Genomic DNA, 24,768 nt, shown 5'->3' with positions numbered 1-24,768 from the left:
AAAAAATGTATATAATAATAATAATATGTGACCGTGGACCACAAAACCAGTCATAAGGTTAAATTTGACAAAACTGAGATTTATACATCATATGAAAGTTCAATAAATAAGCTTTCTATTGATGTATGGTTTGTTAGGATAGGACAATATTTGACTGAGATACATCTATTTGAAATCAGAAATCTGAGGATGCAAAAAAATCAAAAAGACTGAGAAAATCACCTTTAAAGTTGTCCAAATTAGGTTCTTAACAATGCATATTACAAATCAAAAATGACATTTTGATATGTTTACAGTAGGAATTTTACAAAAAATCTTCATGGAACATGAACTTTACTTAATTTCTTAATGATTTTTGGCATAAAAGAAAAATCAAAAATTTTGACCCATGCAATGTATTTTTGGCTATTGCTACTAATATACCCCAGCGACTTAAGACTGGTTTTGTGGTCCAGGGTCACATATTATTATAACACAATACATAAAACAAAATACAATGCAATAATTCTGTTATATAAGAACAAATTAATTAAAACACACATATAATATAAATAATATGCAACTCTGGACCACAAAACCAGTCATAAGGGGCAGTTTTATGAATACATTTATTCTGAATAAATCAGCTTTCCATTGATGTATGGTTTGAAGGGAAAGGAGACACAACTATTTGAAAATCTGCAATCTGAGGGTGCAAGAAAAATCTAAATACTGAGAAATTCACCTTTAAAGTTGTCCAAATGAAGTTCTTAGCAATGCATGTTACTAATCAAAAATTAAGTTTTTCTATATTTACAGTAGGAAGTTTTTTTTTTTTTTAATGTTGGAGTCGGCCATCTTTTATAATTTCACTTATTTGGTGATTTTTCCAGGCCTAAAAATAATACTTTTTTCTACATTATTTGGGTTCAGGTTCAAATCAAAACCAAAACAAACATGAGTTTAATAAAATATATTTGAGAATGATATAATTATTTAATGCTGATCAGAATCATCTGAATCTGAACCTGGAGGAACAGTTAATGCATTTAGAGATCAAATCCAGAGGAAACTGGACTGAAACACACAGAAACAAATCTGCTCAAACAAGATCTGATTCATTATCATTATCGTTTCCTTTTTCATATGATATAATTTTCTGATTTGTCTTCTTTTTCTCATGTGCGTTGGTTTCACCACATGGCTCTGATTTGGCAGCTTGTTTTTCAAATATTAATGATCAGTTTGTTTTTCACTAAGAAACAACAGATCTGTTCAAGTCAGTGAATGTGCATTTTTACAATGGCCACTACGTGTTTGACCCATTTATAATGTTACATCATACTTGTTTTATCTGATATGAATCATATGGCAGGGGTGTGCTGGTTCTCAGCAGCTGGTCTGGTCTGGTCTGCTGGGATGATGACGATGGGCTGGAGTTTGTGGGATATCAGGAACATTCCCTCTGCAGCCGATGGCCTTTGAAAAAGGAGCCTTTCATGGCAGGAAGCTGGGGCTCCCGAGGGCCGCTCAATTCCACGGATGGCCATAAGCTACATTCATCTTCAGCAGCGCTCAATGTCAAACACCTGCGGAGGGGTTGGACCTGGAAAACTGATCCGACGGGAATATCACACACTCCGAACCGTCCTCTGCTCATTTATTCAGCCTCTGAGCCATTCTCACTGCTGATTGGATAGAACAAACTAAAACCGAAAGTGCCTTTCCACATCCTCACTCACTGTATTTAAAATGATTTATATAATAATAATAATAATTCCTAATTGTGTGTTTAAGTTTAGCACTTTTTTATAGCATTTGAAAGTTTTCATTTATATTACCGATATTAATATTACTGATTTACCGGCATGTTTTCCCACCTTGGGTTAGTATGAAAATATATAAAGTGTCACAAGACTTCTGATCACTTTTTCACTGATAATTTCTGTAAACGCATTTCATTTGGCACCAAATACAAACAAGAAACACCTACAATTCATCTGTCCCCAATAAAAGTAAAATACAGCACAAAGTAGTTTCGTCAACAGAAGTTTTAATACCTTGACAATTATTGATATTTAATACCACTTTCAATACCACAGGGAAAAGTGACACAAGATTTAATAATAAAAATAATTTCTAAGACAGAAGTATATTACTAATACTAGAACTAGGGATGCACCAAAATAATATATTTTTATTTTTTTTGCTGAAGTTGAAGCCGAACAAAATTAAACATGTTTTTTTGTGTTTTCCCCCATGCATTTTGCCAAAAAATTTTTCACCATTGTATAAATGAAATTGCCAAAATGAGCTTTTTACAGTTTTGCCTTGCTTTTCAGAAAAATACAATAAATAAATCTAACAAAATAAATCAATTAAAAAATTTAAAAAATATATTTATTTAACTGAGCATTTTTAACATTCTAGTAGACATTATAGCCTACCAACAATTCAAAAGTTAGCAAAATAATTAGGGCCGGGACTCGATTAAAAAATTTAATCTAATTAATTAGAGGCTTTGTAATTAATTAATCGAAATTAATCGCATTTTAATCGCATATAAATATTTGACCTGAGAACAGTGAAAAGTAAGTTTTTTATATGGATTTTTAGTATACCATTGAATAATGACTGAATACATAAGCTTAAGCAACAAAATATTGTTTATTTTTGTTCAACCAAGTCCAACAGACCAGTGCAATATTGCCATTAAGTGTAGCAATAGGCTCGATGTGCTACAGTGAGATGCGAATTCCTTGTCGCATAGCTTGCACACAACCATGCTCTTATCGACGCTTCCATCCATTCGTTTTTTATAACAAAATTTCCCATCCACAGGGCCAACCAAAGTGGTCCCATCAGCTTTTTTGTCCATGTTCACTGTGGTTTGTTTTGCTGCGTCCCAATTCGCCTACTTATACTATGCCCTATAAGTATGTACTCTTTTTGTGAAGAAAAGTACATACTTTTGAGTATGTAGCAGAATAGTAGGCAAGCTTTGGGACATACTACTTCGTCATAACTGCTTCTTTAACGGACGCTCTGTTGCTTAGTTACCTGAATCCTGTCACTGTTTAAACTGCCCTGTCAATCATCACAGTTAACATTATCTACATTTAGTTTAATTTAATTTCCTACCGTATTAGAGAGAAATTAAGAGGCACGTTCTTTAACGAGTCTTTCATGCCGAGAACTCTGCTCTTGTGTTTGCTTAATTATGCATTTAAACGTTAATGACCAAACCTATCATTATAAATGTTGCTGCACATGGAATATAACGCGGATAACATTTAAAAAATATTTTTATCAGGTTACACACTGATTATTTATCACTCAAACCCCTTTCTCTACCTGTCCGTTGGTTGCGCATATCCTCCATGTTTGTAGTTTTTTAACACTTTTTATGCGTGTTTGTAGTTCTAATCGAATCCTTGTTCACGGCGCAGTGTGTTGCGGGCAATATTAGCCGTTAGAGTGTGCATTGATCGTTAAGTAGTAGACCATCCGGGAATCTTTGGAATACTTTTTTAAACATACTACGATTTGGGACCATAGTTTGGGACATACAATACTATTTAGGACGGGCGCAGACTTGTCTGAACGCTAGTTGGTGCTCCAGTATAATCGGTCCACCGAATCTCATCCAGTGAGAAACGTTCCTCGGTGCAAAACTAAGTGCGATTAAAATGCGTTAAAAAAATTTAACGCGTTATTTTTGTGTAATTAATTAATCTAAATTAACGCGTTAAAGTCCCGGCCCTAAAAATAATATTTTTGGCCATTTTTATATTATAATTATAAATAATAATTACAATTTATTCAGCCTTTTTGCTTATTCGGCCGAACACCAAAAGACCTTTTTTTTGCTATTTTTTTGGCCGAATAATTTCGGTTGCTGAACATTCGGTGCATAACTACAACTAATAACAATTTCCAAGATTTGTATAAAACTAAACTGTAAATTTAAAAATACATTTCACAATTCTATTTAGTAATGCACTGGATTTTTTTTAACATTTTAATTTAGCTGAAGACTGAAACTAAAAATAAGTTTATAAAATAATCAGTTAACTTTTTACATTTATCATTCAATAAACACTCCGAGTTGTGTACAAATATTCCTATTGCACACAATATTTTAGTGCATTTAATTATGTTTCTACTCCAATTTGTTGTTTAAAAATAATTTGCATTATTTGAATTGCATTAAGATATTACTAAAAGGTCAAGTAAAAATATATAGAGCATAAAATGATCCTAACCAATCCAATGCAAAGCCAACGATGGAGCAGGAGTTTGGTGATGCTGCTCATGTGGGTCAGTGGGCCTCAACAAAAACAAACAGAAACTAAGCAACCAACAGAAAGTCCAGATGTGAGAAGCTGTTCACACCTGTGGTTGGTCAAAAGAGCAACACTAAAAAGTTTATGAGAGAACTCAAAATCTTAATGTTTTGACTCAGTGAATGCAGACAAAAGATCAGAGAACATTCCAGTCACGAGCCACCGCCGCACCGGCCAAATAACAGCCATTACGTGAACACATCAACACCGGACCTTGACCAGCGGCGGCCCACATTCACACATCTGTTAGGCTTCAGATGGATTACTCCATATAATGATCGTGATTAGGGCCTAATTGCTAAATCTTTAGCCTGTTGAGTTAAAAGGAGGTAAACTGCCCCTAATATCTGTGAAAACAGATCTGTGTCAAACAATGGGCCGAACTTTGAATTATGGGCTTGTTTAGACTCACCGTTTAAGGTCTGAAAGGCTTTCCCACGAGTAAATACATCATCAGATGAAAAACAGCTTTGAGAGGCTCTGCATCTGAATCAGCATCAACACTACAACACACACTGGCAGTCAGAAGAGTGATAAAAAAAATCTGAAATATTATTACAATTTTAAATAACATTAAAAATTTTCAGCATCATTACTCCAGTCTTCAGTGTCACATGATCCTTTAGAAATCATTCTAAAATACTGATCTGCTTTTCAAGAAACATTTCCGATTGTGACAGCTGTGCTGCCCAATATTTTTGAGGAATCCATCATATATTTTATTTTTCAGGATTCACAGATGAATAGAAAGCTAAAAAAGCAGCATTTATTTGAAATAGAAATCTAATGTAACATTATAAATGTCTTTACTGTCACTTTTGATCAATTCAGTGCGTCCTTGATGAATAAAAGTATCAATTTCTTTCAAAAACGTTACTTTGAACAATAGTGTATTTCCAGTGCATGACAGATCAATGCATCACTCAGATGAAATTTAGATATCATGAGATCACAATAATTGGCTGTTTCCAAATGAACTCCAATTTCATTTGCATCTCATCTGAAGAGTGTTTAGTATAGTATAGAGCACACTGCTAATGTCCAGTCATTCAGAAGCAAACAAACACACTACAAGTGGACTTATAATCACATATTACTAGCACTATACAGTATTTAGAGTGTGCACAGTATGCTTATGTTCTGTATGACCAACCACATTATAAATCTGTCTTCCATTGAAAATATTCTGGGTTAGGGTTAGCTTAGAGCCATCTATGAAAAAAATCAGCCTAAGCAAAACCAACTGCACTCATCTTGTCTTTTTAGAGTAAATGCTAAATGTGTTTTGGATAATACAGCCAGTACAGGGCTTTTCACATTTTTTGGAGCCAGGGACCCCTTACAGGGGAGAGGATTTTCCAAGGACCCCTCATAATTATAACAGTGCTTAAGGCTAAAGTTTAATGTGGGTAGGAGTAATGAACATAAAATGATTACGCAAAAAAAGTGTTTGGAAAAACACCACAACATTGCGATGCTCACGCTGACCAGTAAAAACTACATACTGTACAACAGACAAGTTAAACCGAGTCAAACAACACCTTTTGTATGATTAGTTAAAATAACAGTGAAACGTTGTACTTTTGTAAAATAAAGAAAACAAACACAATGTGCTTGCCGTTTTGGTCTCTGTGAACCTCTTCCTGAAAAAAAACAAAAAAAACTGTCTATATGTCACAGAGACATGAGAAATATATTTATAGAAACTTTTAAGTGCCCAGTATTAACCCTCTGAGCCTCTTCATTTAGGAGACAATCTTGGCTCCTTCGCGGTCAAAAGTGACCTAAGCCTTAAAAAGTAATTTTTTTTTGTTTTCTCTCAAGGGAAAACAATGAAATAAATTGCTGTTCAATAATATTTTGTGATTATTTTTGAGGAGTTTTTAATGATACTAGTCAATATTTTTTTCAATTTTAATGAACAATTTTTTCCACTAGAATTATTATTTTTTTTGTATTTAATAAAAAAAAAAAAATCAGTAAATGCAACATTTCACATTAAAATAGAGTGAAAACACTTAAAATCCTTTTTTTTGTAAGTGAGAATTGTCTCATCTGGTGGCATTAAAAAAAAAAAAAAAAACTAAAAATCTCTCTCTCTCTCTGTGTGTGTGTGTGTGGGTGTCAGTTTTGCACTCTTGATATTTTAGAGTGTCACTTCTGGATTGCTAAATACTTTTTTTTTTCAGCACAGTGGCTGATTATAGCTTGTACCACCAAAAGATTCTCTGAATTATTGAATTTTTTTTTTTTGTATTTTTTTGCATTTCCCATTCATTTCCTATGTCGGTCCTTTTTGACCACGAAGGAACCAAGTGTGGTTTTTTTGACCCTTTAACATATCCAAATCATGTCAGTTTTTTTGTGTGTGTTTGTGCTCATATAGCTAATGCAACAAAAGTCACCTAGTGTCAACTCATTCCTGAAAATTTCAAAACATAAACTTTTTTGGTCAAAAATGACCAAAGAGGCCCAGACGGTTAAGTGTTTAAAGTTTTGCTTATTTGACATTTAATGCATTATATAAATCACTCTGGAATACAAGTCATTGCATGTTTCAGAAGATTAAAAAAGGCAAATTGTAGTCCGGAAATTACGGTATAGCAAATTATTTTGTGGACCCCAGTTTAAAAACCCCTGAACTAGTATACACTACACAGAATACTGTATCCCACCATGCAATGTTATTTAAATCATAAAACAATCATGCAAGTGGAGGAATTAGCATAAAGAGAACCTGAAGTGTGAGAAGCTCACAGGAACAAACATGTGAACATCCTAAAAATGCACAATCAATTCGCAGTCCTGTTTGAGACTACTGGAAGACTTCAGTAAGCAAACATCTTCCAAACAACTTAGAACTGTCAGAGCTGCAGAAGATAAACAGCTGTATCTGTTCTGTGAGTCTCTATGAATCAAAATGCAGCGATTCACTTGTTCTCTCAGTGCACCATTTTATCTGAACACCACTCTCTTTGTTATATTACACATAGCCTGTATGTATTTTTAATAAAAGTAAAGCAAGAACTGATAACATGCATGAGCATACCTTTAATGCAATGTGAGTCATTTGGAATAAAGGCATCTGCTAAATGCATAAATGTGACCCAGGACCACAAAACCAGTCATCATCTGAAAGCTAAATAAATAAGCATTCCATAGGAATAGGATAATATGTTGAGATACAACTATTTGAAAATCTGGAATCTGAGGGTGCAAAAAAAAAAAATCTAAATATTGAGAAAATCACCTTTAAAGTTGTCCAAATGAAGTTCTTAGCAATGCATATTACTTATCAAAAAATAAGTTTTGATATATTTGCGGTAGGAAATTCCCAAAATATCTTCATGGAACATGATCTTAATATCCTAATGATTTTGGGCTTAAAAGAAAATGTATCTTTATGACCCATACAATGTATTTTTGGCTATTGCTACTGGTTTTGTGCTCCAGCCAGGGTCACAAATTTGCATCATTTTCTTACCACAATAGGAAAAGCCTTTATGTAAAAAATAAATGCACTTATAAATAAGTCTATAATTACACTTACAATTTAGAATCAATCAAATCATTCATCCAAATCTAATCTAATGGTGAACTGGAGAGAATCATTTTAAATTTGCAAAAATCACTCCTGAACTGAATTGAGAGGGATTCACACTCCCAATCTAAGCATTAGCTCAGACAGAAACAGAAGAGCAAAAAACATTTTCATATTCTATAATCCTCCTGAATTGAGGGAAAATCAAGGGAAACGTTTGAGCAGCGTTCAAATAAAGAGCATCATTAGAAGGTCATAAAGAGCGTAATGCTGATGGCCTACAGCGCGTCATTTCCAACATGATAAAACAGAAGGTCTGGAAACACAAGAGCGCTTTGGGAATCAGCCGCTCTGGCCATAATTACCCTCCTGACAGCAGAGCGTGATGCATTAATATGAGCGCCTCTGAAACACACTCCACACCTTCATCCGGATTCACTCCACAACTCACCCATTCAGCATGAAAGACGAGTTCATCTGTGCGACTTTGTGAGAAATGAACAGAATCAAATACTCAAACACTGCTTTATCAGAATCAAATCTCTATTGCTGCTGAAACATAAGAAAATAAAAGCAGAACAACACCTTTGACACAAGTCTTTAATCACGGACTGAACCATTTCCAAGCGTGTCACTTTCACAAACTATTAATAATAAGAAACGGCAGCAATTAACCTAATGAATGCCACCTGGCTAATGGAGCGCCGGCACCGTCGTATGTTCTGATAATAATGAGCGTTTGCAGCAGATCCATACGTGGAGATCCCGTCGCATCCGTCAAGGCCTGAGACACAGCTCATTTTATTCCTAATGATTTGAAGGCGTTTGAGAAAACCATTTCGTGTCAGACCTGCTCCTGATTGTCAGTCAAGGTTATCAGGAGTAAATGTAGGATAAACACGCAAACAACTGTGAGTGAACTTCACCACACGACTTCAGTAAACATCTGGAGACGGAAGCACGTGTGAACTAATCTGCAGCGGCGGTCCGAGTGTCTAACGTCTGATAATCGCATCTTACCAGGATTTCCCCCCTTAAGTCAATATTTATCACTAAAGCTAAAACGCTTGTGTTTGTGCCTCATGCTCTACATATGCAAATTGGCCTAATTACACATGCAGATAAGTGCAAAGGAACATCTGCCTCGCCTCCATCCACAGTCAGCGATGATGAATGTGACGTATCGCACAACAGCGCAGACAGAAACTTGAGCCTGTCGCTACATCCACAATCAAACCTATTTCTGCCGGAAGGGGGAAACATTCACGGACTGAAGGTCTTGTGCGATGAGATAAACCTAAAATTACACACAGTTGATATAAATATTTGAATGTGGACCCATAGTTAACAGCGTGAAGCACCACCGTCTCGTGTTATGGTCATCAGAGTCTATATGAGCTGAAGTGTGTCAACTAATCAGTCATTTCACAACAGAAATGAAACTCAAAAATAGTTTATATTTTAATAACATTTGCAAGTGAGGATGTCTGTGCTATGTCATTCGAATAAAGTCTCTTTAAGAAACTAAAATCAAAATACTGGAGTTTAAAACTAAAGAACAGTCAAACCAATATTATGAAACAGATTCTGTTTGTATTTTTCCTAAATTCTGTGTTTAATGATTTTATGTTAAGGTTTTTTAATAATTAAATCGAATGTTTAAATCAACTGACTTCATTAAACTTTAACAATCTAATATCATTTCTTACAATTTTACCATTAATATGGATTTGGCATGCATGCAGATTTTGAATGTTGTCATTTTTCTAGATCCTCTTTTATCATTTAATACAAATTTATTACCAAAAACAGTAGTAATCAAAAAATGCATAACATAATTCATTTTTAAAAAGGGTTACAATTCCTCTGTAGAGCAACAATTACTCTAACAATCCTCTGTTCTGAACCTTAAAAAGATTTCTTAATCGCCTAAAATGTACTTATTTGTTTTTCCCCCACTCTCTTGATGTGCATAACAGTTCTCTTACATTATATGCACACTAGCTGAGTTTCCATTACCCTTTAAATTGCGCAAATTGAAAAATTGCTAATTGAAAATACCCCTAATTGAAAGACATCAATTGCGCAAAAACTCCCATATATTGCAAAAACATTTTTATGCATGAGGTGATTTTTCAGGCAATTTGAAAAAGGAATATTTCTCAAAACAGCATTGGAAACGTTTTTTTTTTTTTTTTTTTTTTTTTCACATTTACAGGTCACATTCAATTAAATATAGCCAAAATCCCACAATAATCCATTGCCATGACTTATCACAAAAGGAAAAAATTTAGTTTTAGTCGCATAATATTGGTTAATGGAAAAGCCGTGATTTCGCAATAATTTTTAATCAATATTTATAAAATATCATCAACGTTTTGCACAAATCTATAATGGAAACACGCCTTCCACCCCACTTGACGCACACCGTGATTGGTCGATAATGTCTAATGTCTAAAATGTCTGCACACTATTGGTCACTCTTGGTCACATTAACTAAAATAATAGTAAGACTAGTAATACAAAGTAAGAATTGTTAGTAACTTTAGTTAATACATTAGGTATCATGAAACAACAATGAACAATACTTTTTATATGAATGTATAAATAGAAGTTAATGTTAATTTCTTCATAGACTAATGCATTTTTCACATTTAGCAAGTTAGGGTTAGGGTTCGTAAGAGCCTATAGATGAATGATTCCTAATGCAATAACTACATAAGCCAAAAAAACATACAGAGTTTATGAATACTGGAGAAGACAGTCTGCGGCTTGTGAATCTGCACACAGGACATTCACAGAGAGTCATTTTTTAAATGAACACATGGGATGTTCTCCAGCTGTCGGAGTGGTTTCTCAATAGTCACCTCAAACACAGACACGTAGAACACAATCCCAGCGCTAATTATGATCGTCTGTGAAAGGTGGCACTCGTAGCGCTTTCTCTGACAGGACGTGTTAAAGTTATTTTGGTCTGGCCTCCAAGAATCATTACTGCAGTTTTCCTGAAAACTGTCAAGCCTCCTTTACCCATCATGCACTGGGCATCACCGCTCTAGCGAGGAAACAGATTACGCTGACCAGTGGCCTCCTGCCTGGAGCAATGCTACCGACACTTGTGCCATTCTGGCCAATTTGTTCCATTCCAGCACTGCAACTGATCCCAGCAAGCAAACACACAACCTCAGGCCTCGCACACATCTTAAAAGCATCTCGCACAAATCTCCCACACATCTACACATCTCAAACACATCTACATATCTCTAATAGGGCCATCAAAAAAAAAAAAAAAAAAATAGGATTTCGAATATCCGTTGAATTTAAAATAAAAACCCACATTTGAATGATAAAATGTTGCATTCGAATTTCAGGTGTGCTTAATAAAAGAAGGCAGCCTTATCAGTGGCGCACAAGATGCTGATGTAATTGTCGTTGCATTATAATGTTTTTATTAGCCTATCCACTTGAAGCCACTAGATGCGACGCTGGTGCATTGTTCATAAACATTATTTTAAACATTATGCACTTTTTTCACAGATAGTCATAGATTATTCCATCTCGCACATATCTATACATCTCAAGCACATCTTGCACACATTTCGCATGCATTTTGAATGAATCTACACATCCCAAACACATCTCACACACATTTATACATCTCAAACACATCTTGAGCACATCTTGCATGCATCTCGCATACATCTGTACATCTTAAACACATCTTGCACACATCTTGCATGCATCTATACATCTTAAACACATCTTGCACACATCTTGCATGCATCTATATATCTGGCACACATCTACACATCTCAAACACATCTACATATCTCTAATAGGGCCATCAAAAAAAAAAAAAAAAAAAAAAAATAGGATTTCGAATATCCGTTGAATTTAAAATAAAACCCACATTTGAATGATAAAATGTTGCATTCGAATTTCAAGTGTGCTTTATAAATGAAGGCAGCCTTATCAGTGGCGCACAAGATGCTGATGTAATTGTCGTTGCATTATAATGTTTTTATTAGCCTATCCACTTGAAGCCACTAGATGCGACGCTGGTGCATTGTTCATAAACATTATTTTAAACATTATGCACTTTTTTCACAGATAGTCATAGATTATTCCATCTCGCACATATCTATACATCTCAAGCACATCTTGCACACATTTCGCATGCATTTTGAATGAATCTACACATCCCAAACACATCTCACACACATTTATACATCTCAAACACATCTCGGGCACATCTTGCACACATCTTGCATGCATCTATACATCTGGCGCACATCTTGCATGCATCTCACATACATTTATACATCTCAAACACATCCCAAACACATCTCGCACACATCTATACATCTCAAACACATCTTGAGCACATCTTGCATGCATCTCGCATACATCTGTACATCTTAAACACATCTTGCACACATCTTGCATGCATCTATATATCTGGCACACATCTTGCATGCATCTCGCATACATCTGTACATCTTAAACATCTTTTATTATATATTTTTACAGCACTTTGTTAATGTTAGTTAATACAAATATTCAAGTCGACATTAGTTCACAGTGCATGAATTAATGTTAATAGATACAACTTCTTCATCCTAAAAATATACTAATAAATGTTGATAATAACATTAACTAAGATTATTAAACGCTGTAGTTTTATACCTTGTTAACCAATGTTGTTATTCATGTTAACTACCATAGTTAACTATCATTAGTTAACGTAGTTAACTAATAATAGTTAACCAATTATAACAAATCTTATAGTAAAGTGTTAGGGGTTGTGTTTTTACATTCCAATGCGCTATTTTACCATATCGCTAGACAGACGTGTATGACTGAGAGCCGTGTTAAGACGCTGTGTCATGATAAAATAATTTAAATTTCTACACACAGCACTGCTCAAAGTCAGTTCCAAAACAGTGGACCAAACAGAAAACCCCAGAGGCGGGGCAAGTGTCGCAAGGTTTTGTTTTATTTGACGACGACACGGCATAGGAGTTTTTCACTTCTCAAAATAACATAAAATGTCTTTAACATGCATTTGTAAACCAGTTTAAATAAAAATAACATTTTTTTTTTAATTATAAAAGTACTGTAATTTTCCTAAAGTAAAATACTCATTTTGAATATTAATTTTTCATTAACATTTATTTTGCAGTGCAGCTTAGACTGGTGCATTTACCTTTCAGATGTACAGAGACAGAAGTCTGACCCCTATCCTGTGTGTCACAATTATTACTATCTTTCTGACAGCCGGGGTGAGACGAATTATAAACGTGTACATAAAATGCTGGAAACACAAAAACATTTTTTATATTGTTGGCAATTAAAAAGAGTTAATTAAAAAATAAAACCACAACAGACTGAATATAAAGTTAACAGACTGTGACAAAATGATGACCTGATTTGAATTTTTTAATACAGTTGAGGAGGTCAGATAATTTGTGTTTTTATGAATGCTGTCTTCTGCTAACCACACAATCTTGGCAAAGCATGACAGGACTCACTACACGGAAGAATTTCATTCCGCTTCTCGCAAATCAAGGATGCTTTCAACATATCAGCCTTGACACCCTGAAAATGCATTCTTGCTCACAGCCTCCTCTTTCACGGGGCTGTTTTCCTCTGGTCTGAGCACATAAATGCTGGCAGCTCTGAGATTAGAGAGAGAGAAGCCACAGGCCTGAGCTGACAGATCCACTTCCGTTCACACTGAAGCCTGAGAGAGTAGAGCACTGCACTCCAGATCTGACCAGCACTGGACCTGCGTCTGAACGCAGCATTGTCCACGAGGAGCATCTCAGACATTCACACTGTTTGACCACTCAGTGAAACACTCCCCATGGTTTAGTTCTCAGTGTTTTGCAACATTAGCATCTAAAGACCAGTTAAAATAACTAAACGATTTATGACTCTGCCCTACACTGAAAGCCACCATGTACTGTTTTTCCCCAAATACAGTTTCTATCTTGTTTTAATTTTTCAGGATTAATTTATTTTCCATTTTGTGGTCCCACGTTAATGGTTTAATTAAATTTTAACAACAAAAAATACGGCCTTAGTTTCTTCTCATTCCATATCTTGCCTGTTTTAATTCTTCTGAATTTCTTTTCTTTTCATTTTCTTTTAAATTCTGTTATAATTGAACTTATAATAATCAAAAACATCAAATCAATTCTCTAGTGATATGCTAAAAAATATATGCTAAAATGTATTTAAAATACATTTATTTCATGCTAAGTATACTACAAATACATTTACACACTATGTACAATTGCATTCTACTTTTAGTACACTAAACTGGTATTTTAAAGTCTGGAACAACTAATTTTGTACTTAATGCACTTTTAATTGTGTGGAAGTAGTGCTGAAATCCAACTAAAGATATACCTAAGTATATTTGACAATCCTCATCAATAGATGACATTAAAACACATTTTAGGCTTAATTTTAAAGGAATGTGCATGTGCACAAGTAGTACTCCAAATGAAGATCAATGACATTTTATTTTTATAATTTCCATATCAGTAAGTCTCATTTCAGTAAATGTGTTGATATACTTGAACTATACTTAGTATAAAATAAATGCATTTTAAATCTATTACTTTTTGACTAGGGTTAAAATAATAGAACTTATAGTATATTAAAAGTTTATTTGTTACAATAATATGCCAATGTGCAATTTATTTTTCAGCAATTAGTTTTCAGTTTTATTTTCCAAAAACATTTACAACTTCTTTACTTTCTGATCTCAAACGCTCGTCTTACCGAGCTAGACAAGATGAGCATTTGAGGTTAAAAAGTATATAAATAGTAATTTTTTTTTGAAAATAACCCTTCGTTTTGCTAGATAAGACACTTCTTTCCTCGGCTGGGATCATTTAGAGCCCTTTAAAGCTGCATTTAAGCTGCATTTTCAAACTCGGGGGCACCATAGAAGTCCACTATATGGACAGAAATCCTGGAATGTTTTTTCTTACGACTAAAGAAAGAAAGACATGAACATCTTGGATGACAAGGAGTACATTATCTGTACATTTTTGTTCTGAAAGTGAACTACTGTTTCAAGAAATAAAGTTAATCATCTTGTTATTATTACTACTACTTTGAGAAGAATGTTCTACTTTAAGATATACAATTTCTATTTCGACATAGAAATTGTATATTATTAAGATCTTTGAGTATCTGTGTATATTTGACAATAGTTTTAGTCTGTCAACAGTTTGCACATCATAGAAATCACAGAACCCAACCAATGTAGTCACCTGAACCAATCACACAATCGTTCATTCGTGTCAGTCGTGGCCACAGTGCAGTCAGATTCTGAGTCCATGAAACAGCAGACAAACCACACACAAGTGACACTAAAGCAGTCAGACTCAGCAGGCCCGGTGAAACGAGGCTGGTTAACGTCAGTCCCACTCGGCCGCTGGATTAACAGGCATGTAATGGGAGGATAACGGGCAGATGAGCGATAAATAATCAATGAGGAGCGCTTCTGCGAGTGTGCCACCGCAAACACGCCGTCTGCAGCCAAGCAATCAGCATATCAATGGCACGGCGCGCTTTACCGCACGGATCGCGCTAGATAAACCCCCGATAACAGAGAAATTAACAAATGCTTGACATTTGCTCGACATCCATTATTCTGACACTTCTTCAGGATTTCAAAAGCCTGAGTGCATCCTTAATCAAAATTCATATTCCCCAAGCGAGCCACTGGCACCATATTGCAGCCCGCCTCAGCGCTGATGAAAACGACACATTAGGGCCCGTTTCAGACGCATTAAGGGCCTTGGCGTGCGCAGACTCCAACACGCCCAAACGGGGAGCATCTGCCCCAGTCCCGCTCCCAGCATCTCCCGTATTCCTCCTCGTTCCGGAGACATATGCAAACCGGGTGGAACGGCATTTTAAGGAGGGCCGATCATTACGCCCAAATTCATTCATGGGGTTGTACGGGGCCCGGCCGCGGCCCCTCTCTGGGGAGGAGTGACAGCGCCCCGTACGATCCGGACGGCGCTCTTAAGAGCGCTTCATTTCCAATTCTAATGCCGAGGACTCGGAGTCGGAGGAAAGGCCCGGCCGATGTCACTCTCGCCAGCCGCCCATCATCACGCCCCGCTCCGCTCTCGCTCTAGACGCTGGGCAGGCAGGGGGTGTGCGGGATTTGCATGCGTCTCCATTGTTGAGACGGGGGAGAGTGACAGCACCGTGTCCAATTCACGCTCCCTCCAGAACAGCCAGAGCTCGGGCCGCGAGAGGCCTGGCTGACAGATGACTCCCAACATCTGTGTTACGGAGCGTCCGGCAGACGCCTGACAGGACCAGACGCCCTCGGACGCGTGAGACCATTTATTCATGTGAAGAACTGTGCAGATGTCATTTAATCGCAATTAATCGCATATTAAAGGAACACTCCACTTCTTTTGGAAATAGGCTCATTCTCCAACTCCACCCGAGTTAATAAGTTGAGTTTTACCATTTTGAAATCCATTCAGCCGTTCTCCTGTTCTGGCGATATCACTTTTAGCATAGCTTAGCATAGATCATTGAATCCTATCAGACCAATAGCATCACGTTCAAAAATGACCAACGAGTTTCCATATTTGTCCTCTTTAAAACTTGACTCTTCTGTAGTTATATCGTGTACTAAGACCGGCAGAAAATGTAAAGCTACTACTACTATTATAGTTTTTAGAAATATTTTGAACATGTTTTATTGATGCTAATTTTTTTATTTTTTTTTATTATTTGTATAACAAAATTTAAAATATTTTATATTTCATTTTACTTTTAGTTAAAGTTTTAGTATAGTATTTTAATTTGTTTGTAGTTATAATATATACTATTCATAGTATTTAGACTGTATTCTCTTAATATTTTAAACTTTATTCTCGTAATATTTCCACTGTATTCTCATATTTCTACTTTATTCTCATATTTAGTCTTTATTCTCGTAATATTTCAACTTTATTCTCATAATATTTCGACTTTATTCTCGTAATATTTAGTTTTTATTCTCATAATATTTAGATTTTATTCTCGTAATATTTCAACTTTATTCTCATAATATTTCGACTTTATTCTCATATTTAGTATTTATTCTCGTAATATTTCAACTTTATTCTCATAATATTTCGACTTTATTCTCGTAATATTTAGTTTTTATTCTCATAATATTTAGATTTTATTCTCGTAATATTTCAACTTTATTCTCATAATATTTAGATTTTATTCTCGTAATATTTCAACTTTATTCTCATAATATTTCGACTTTATTCTCGTAATATTTCAACTTTATTCTCATAATATTTAGATTTTATTCTCGTAATATTTCAACTTTATTCTCATAATATTTCGACTTTATTCTCGTAATATTTCAACTTTATTCTCATAATATTTCGACTTTATTCTCATATTTAGTATTTATTCTCGTAATATTTCAACTTTATTCTCATAATATTTCGACTTTATTCTCGTAATATTTAGTTTTTATTCTCATAATATTTAGATTTTATTCTCGTAATATTTCAACTTTATTCTCATAATATTTAGATTTTATTCTCGTAATATTTCAACTTTATTCTCATAATATTTCGACTTTATTCTCGTAATATTTCAACTTTATTCTCATAATATTTCGTCTTTATTCTCATAATATTTCAACTTTATTCTCATAATATTTCAACTTTATTCTCATAATATTTCGACTTTATTCTCGTAATATTTAGTTTTTATTCTCATAATATTTAGATTTTATTCTCGTAATTTCAACTTTATTCTCGTAATATTTCAACTTTATTCTCATAATATTTCAACTTTATTCTCATAATATTAAGTCTTTATTTTCATTATATTTCTACTTTATTCTCGTAATATTTCAACTTTATTCTCGTAATATTTCAACTTTATTCTCTTAATATTTCAACTTTATTCTCTTAATATTTAGTCTTTATTCTCATAATATTTCAACTTTATTCTCTTAATATTTCAACTTTATTCTCTTAATATTTAGTCTTTATTCTCATAATATTTCAACTTTATTCTCATAATATTTCTACTTTATTCTCTTAATATTTCAACTTTATTCTCGTAAAATTTAGTCTTTATTCTCATACTTCGACTTTACTCTCATAATATTTCCATTTTATTCTTATTATATATTATACTATTCATTTTTATTTCTGTTTTTGTTATTTTAGTCCAAAATTAGTTGAAATAATTTTTTATATTTTAATTCAGTAAATGTTTATTGTATTTCAAGCAATTTTTAAAATGTTTTTAATTTTAGTTTCAATTGTAGTTCACTATAATAACCTTGACTGGATTCACTTTCAAAACACAGACAGCCAATCAAAATCAATCCTGCTTTAAAGAGCTCCAGCATTTAAAGCGACTGAGGCAAAATACACTTATAATATACAAAACATCATCATCCGCTGGTGTGGATGTTAAAATATATTTATATAGAACAGGCCTTAACAAAAAAGCAGTATATTCAACAATACTTCCTGCCCCCATCATAACAGCTCTCACTGTATGAATCTGACACCTATAGATACGAGCGCGTGTTCGCGTCTGAAAGGACAGGCTGAGGTTAAACGTGGACTGTGTGCAGCGGTGCGGCGTTCAGGAGATGACAGAGCATGCAGATGGGATGAGCTCAGGGCCGCTCGGCCTTCCCCGCAGTGACAACACGGATGAGGAACGACAGAGGACGCCAGTATTTACGCAGACCGCGCCTCTCAAACGGGGGGTGTATTGGCAGGCCTGAGCGCACGCTAAGAGATGATGGATGGCCCAGTCGATATGTTGTGTCTTAAGAGCCCGATTTCCTGCCAGTCCAATCACGAAGCCTCCAGAGCGCCGCTCAGCTGATTGGACGACCACGATCATTCTGCGAAAACACTACGGCCCGCGTTCAGGGATCCCATCCGCTCAAATAAAACCAGCGGCGCTCTCGACTCGGGTTCGCGTCTGACTCTCGACCGTCGGACAAATAAACGCGAGCGCCGAACCTGCCCGCAAGACAAAACGCACGGCTCACGCGAACGAACGAAGCCATATATCAGGATATTCCAGGAGGACGATGGCATATAAAGCAGCACATCTGGGGCAGGAGACTAATACACACCACATTCTCTAAAGTGCTGACGCCAATAAGAGCGGCGCGCCGAGGGTAGACGGCGTATTCCTGCGGGACGCTGGGGGCCGTACTCTAGCTGTGATTACAGCGCGATGAAAACAGGAAGCTCCTGCTTCATATGACTTTCTAAGTGACCTCTGAAGAACGGCGGCGTCTCAGGGGTCTGACGGGATTACATGTGTTACATTCAATAAAGACACGCTCTCATTGTCACGGACACAACACACACACGCACACACAATCAACATATTCACTATATGATGGTGGATTATTAGATGAGATTAATAAAACACAGACTTGAGCTCAAATGTGTCAGCTTGGGCGTCTCCAGATATTTGGTCTAATAAAACATCACAGTAAGAAGGTGGGCTGCACCATTAATCGAAATGAAAACAAAATCATTATGTGGCTTTGTCCAAAGGCTGCGATTTAATTAAATATATGCGCTGGATGTTTCACAGAGAAGCTCAACAATAAATATTAGTGTGGTGATTTTATAATGTTATAAATTATTAATAATTAAATCATTATTGATCAAATTGTTATATTATAGTTTTTTTAAATACTCTTTTTTAGTTTAGTTTTATTTATTCATTTTTATTTTGAAATTGTTCTTATTATTAAGTGCTGTTGAATGAATAATTGTGATTAATCATACGAAAATAAAAGTTTGTATTGACATTATATATGTGCGTGTACTGTGTATATTAATTAGGTATATATAAATACACATACATGCCTGTGTTTTAATTTTATTTATTTATTTATTCATTTATTTATATATATATATAAAATTTTCTATACAAATATGTGACCCTGGACCATAAAATCAGTCATAAGAGTCAAATATTAAAACTGAATAAATAATAATATAAAAGTTTATAAAATAATAATGAATAAAAGTTTTCCATGGCTGTATGTTTGTTATAATAGGACAATATTTGTCAGAGAGACAACTATTTGAAAATCTGGAATCTGAAGGGTGCAAAAAATATTGAGAAAATCACCTTTAAAGTTGTCCAATATTACTAATTAAAAATAACGTTTTCATATATTTACCATTGGAAATTTACATAATATCTTTATGGAACATGATCTTTACTTAATATCCTAATGATGTTTTGCATAAAAGAAAATTATAGAAAAATAAATATACCTGTGCTACTTAAGCCTGGTTTTGTGGTCAAGGGTCACATATAACATTTTTCTTAAACACATACATGCATGTGTATGTGTTTATATATACATAACAAATATACACAGTACATACACACATATAAGCAAACTTTTATTTTGCATGCAATTAATCACAATTAATTGTTTGCCAGCCCTATTATTATTATTATTTTATATTTTATATTATCACAACATTTGGGATAAGCAGCCTTAGTCCAATAGTAAAATTTCTTATTTTATTTTTATTTAGTAATTTTAATATTTTTATTTTGTAACAATATTATTATTACTGTTGTTATTATTATTATTATTATTAGAGATAGCCATATTGATCTAATCACAAAATGCTGGCCAAATTTAGAAGCCCTACAAATAAATCTAGTTTTTTTTCTTTTTTTAAAAATTTAAAATTATACATTTTCTAAAAAAAAATAAAAAAAATTCACAAATAGATTTTCTGTCAAATCGTACAGGCCTATTTTATTCTGAGCATATTTATAATATATAATGAGTTGGTGTTGAAAGCACAAAAAAAAAAAAAAAAAAAAAAAAAAATCACACAGATATTTATGATAAGCCTGCGTTAAACTCAACCAGCAGATTCACACTGATGATAATCTCAGAAAACAATTCATTAACTGCTTAAACCAATGCAGATCTGATTTATAGGAGAGATTCCTCAGTGTGAAGATGCACATGTAAATAAAAGCGTTCTGTAGTGTGTTTTTGATGTATCTTACTGTGGGAACTGTGTCTGCAGTATCTTCATGCACTGTCGTGTGGGTCGCAGCTGCTCTATGAATCGGCCGATCGTCCTGTACTCGGCTCTGCAGATCTGCATCTGATTCACCGCTTTATCTGAAACAGAAAAAAAACATGTATTAATGACAGACTCATTCATTTATTTACTGACACCAACCTCAGCCTTGTGTCAGCCCCATAATTTCTATTTCAAATAATTTATTTCAATATTTCTAAATAATGTAAACACTGTGTATTTTAATTTTATATATTATAATATTAATACATATGAAAGAAGTTAAATAAATTGATTATCAAATTCATAACCTCTGTATTTTTAACGACTAATGCCCTTTAACTGTCACCGTCCATTCTGTGGAATCCTAATATAATCATGACAAACTATATATTGTTGGAAAGGTCTAAAGCTCCTAAATAGATATTTTACAGTTTTTGTGTTACTAATTATGTAGGAAAAATAATAAGAGTGCAGTGCACTTTTGTCACAAACAGACTTCCTTGTTGTCTTTTTCCCCATCACACTTTACAAATCATAAGAAATTGAAATCTCAAAATTCATTCTTTGAAAGCCATTTTAAAATCAGATATTGCATTAAAATGAAAAATGGTCATCAAAATCATATTACAAAATGTTTTCACTCATGAATTACACAAATTTAAGTTTGAATTCTTCATTTTCTTCAGATCTCTGTTCAAAAATGGGAGTTAATAAACTCTTTACAGGTCCAATGATTGTCATGTAACTGTATCTTACAGTATTTACCGTGGTAAACACTATATTTCGTTTCTACTATCAAATACAATGATGTTATTTAATGATAATAGTGTATAACACATATTTGCTAACTAAGAAACTTCGAATGTGTGATTTATGTCTAAATACCAAGTATTTGGCACAAATATATCTTAAATATACACATGAAGAGAAACTATAATGTTTATAATATGCGTATAATGTAAATATAAACATGAGGAGAGCTGTCAACTCTGACTGACAGCTCATAACAAACACATGCACGCGCACGCGCTCACTGCAGCTCTACTGTAACGTTACCTGCGACAGACGCGCTGCTGCCGGACACAGACTCCATCGTTCACTCGGAAAATGTTTAAAAACACACTTTAAAATACAAACAACACCGAAAACACTTCAGACTATGCAGCTCACGCGATGCTACAGCGTCACTTCCTGATTAACTCCCGCGAACGAGTTCAAACGTCACATAAAAGTAAACTTGCTCCTGATTGGCCGGGCTGACTATTGTCACTGAGTACAGCTGAAGCTGATTGGAGGAACTTGACGCGGTTTTTGCTGTTGGTCTGAGGAGAAATAATTGATGAGTGATTTATTATAGATTCATCGGTATAACATGATAGGAAGAAATCATACGAAACGGTAATTAACTTGACAATTTATCTCTTTCAGATTCAGTTTCAGTCAAATTACAAAAGAAGGAGTTTATTTACTATAACTACTAGTTTGTATAGAAACAAGTTACATTTTTAACCTGAGGGGAATATTGTGTCGAGCAGCATAAGCATATATATGTGACCCTGGACCAAAAAAAACAGTCATAAGGGTCAATTTTTCGAAATTGTGATTAATACATCATCTGAAAGCTGAAATAAGCCTTCCATTGGTGTATGGTTTGTTAGGATAGGACAATATTTGGCTGAGATACAACTATTTGAAAATCTAGAATCTGAGGGTGCAAAAAAATCAAAATATTGATGAAATCACCTTTAAAGTTGTCCAAATGAAGTTCTTAGCAATGCATATTACTAATCAAAAATTAAGTTTGGATATATTTATGGTAGGAAATGTACAAAATATTTTCATGGAACATGATCTTTACTTAATATCCTAATGATTTTTGGCATAAAATATATATATATATATATATATTTTTTCTATACAATGTATTTTTAGCTATTGCTACAAATATACCAGTGTAACTTATGACTGGGTTTGTAGTCCAGGGTCACATATGATAGAAAACATGCTTTATAAATTGTTATATTTAATTCTAAAAACTACAAACTGACATGTTTAATGTTTGATATAAACAATCTGAAACTTAAAATGCAATTCAGCTAGACATTCGGACATATTTTCCGCACAGTTATTCAGTAAGTGTTGTTTAGTCTTTATTTTAAGGGCTACTTTATAATAAATTGCTCCAATGGTCAATGCATTTCATTCCACTGTTAAAGCTCATCTTCATGGAATGTGATCTTAATATCCTAAAGATTTTTGGCATAAAGACAATATAATCGATAATTTTGACATACACAATGTGTTTTTGGCTATTGCTACAAATATACCCGTGCTACTTAAGTCTGGTTTTGTGGTCCAGGGTCACATATGAGCGTTCAATGTTTAGAGAAAACGCATTCTTTATAATATTTGATGTTGAATTCTAAAAACTACAAACTGACATGTTTAACATTTGATACAACCCATCTGAAAATCATATTGCATTTGAAATGCAATTTAGCTAGAAATTCTGACATATTTTCCACTCAGTTAATCAGTAAGAGTTGTTTAGTCTTTATTTTAGTCTTATGATAAATTGCTCCAATGGTCAATGCATTTCATTCCACTGTTAAAGCTCTGACTGTGTTAATACTGTACATTTCCACGACTTTCTTTTTCTCTTTTCACTCTTTCAGAATTGTCAGGAGACACACGGAGGGAGCACGCATGAGTCGACACGGACTCTTTTCACGTGAGTTTGAACTATTGCATTCTGACTGCATGCTGATTCACTATTATACACAATATTCACAGTACAAGACTGTAATTGCCTCGACATAAAGCCCCGTGTTCAAATGACCAAATAAACGTCACCCGAGTTTCACCTCAGACTGGTAAATTCTATTTCACCAAATGAAAGGCAGTTCTGATAACAGCCTGGCCTAAATGTATTTGGTGAGTAATCCAGTGTCCGTAAGGAGGCGCGGCGTGAGATACGAGCACGTGACCTTTGATTCCCGAATCAATGAGCGATCCTCAGCTCCGGCTGGAGAAAGGGGGCCGTTTCCTTTGGGTCCAGGACAAAAGCAGATAGACATCTGGGGTCCTGAGGCGGCGTGGAGCTGATTGCTGGAAAAGCGGAGGTCAGGCCGCGTGGAATGGGTTTAGCCTCACAGGTATCTGAGGATCAGGGATAGAGGAAGCCGCGCGTGCTCCGGAATCAAAGGATCAGTGTACGGCAATGCTCGCGAAGATAAAATCAGAGAATGTAATGGCTGTAAAAGCGGATCAGAGGGGAATGTGACGCTTGGAGGAGCTGCCATGTTTGTGTGTGTGTGTGTGTGTGTGTGTGTGTGTGTGTGTGTGTGTGTGTGTGTGTATGTGTGTGTGTGTGTGTGTGTGTGTGTGTGTGTGTGTGTGTGTGTGTGTGTGTGTGTGTGTGTGTGTGTGTGTGTGTGTGTGTGTGTGTGTGTGTGTGTGTGTGTGTATGTGTGTGTGTGTGTGTGTGTGTGTGTGTGTACCTGGTATTCATCACGTTATGGGGACCAAATGTCCCCACAAGGATAGGAATACCAGTAGATTTTGACCTTGTGGGGACATTTCTCAGGTCCCCATGAGGAAACAGGCTTATAAATCATGCACAATGAGTTTTTTTGAGGAAGTAAAAGTGTGCACAATCTCCTGTGAGGGCTAGGTTTAGGAGTAGGGCCATAGAAAGTACGGTTTGTACAGTATAAAAACCATTACACCTATGGAATGTCCCCATAAAACATGTAAACCCAACGTGTGTGTGTGTGTGTGTGTGTGTGTGTGT

General features: G+C 34.8%; 1 protein-coding gene across 1 annotated transcript in view; it reads right to left on the bottom strand.

Annotated features, from left to right (window-relative positions):
* The window catches only part of LOC141295430 (CDAN1-interacting nuclease 1-like), a 54,625-nt gene extending 32,470 nt beyond the window's left edge, over positions 1-22,155 (bottom strand). The window contains exons 1-2 of the mRNA XM_073826631.1: positions 22,032-22,155; positions 20,956-21,073 (exon numbers count right to left, since the gene is read on the bottom strand). Coding sequence (XP_073682732.1) covers positions 20,956-21,073; positions 22,032-22,068 — 155 coding nt within the window. The 5' untranslated portion in view covers positions 22,069-22,155. The remainder of the gene's footprint in view (positions 1-20,955; positions 21,074-22,031) is intronic.
* Positions 22,156-24,768: the final 2,613 nt, after the last annotated feature.

Source organism: Garra rufa, chromosome 21 (assembly GCF_049309525.1).
Source record: "Garra rufa chromosome 21, GarRuf1.0, whole genome shotgun sequence".
In the NCBI taxonomy this organism is placed as follows: Eukaryota; Metazoa; Chordata; class Actinopteri; order Cypriniformes; family Cyprinidae; genus Garra; species Garra rufa.
The sequence above is the reverse complement of the archived record's forward strand: the minus strand, read 5'-3'. Positions and strand labels throughout refer to the sequence as shown.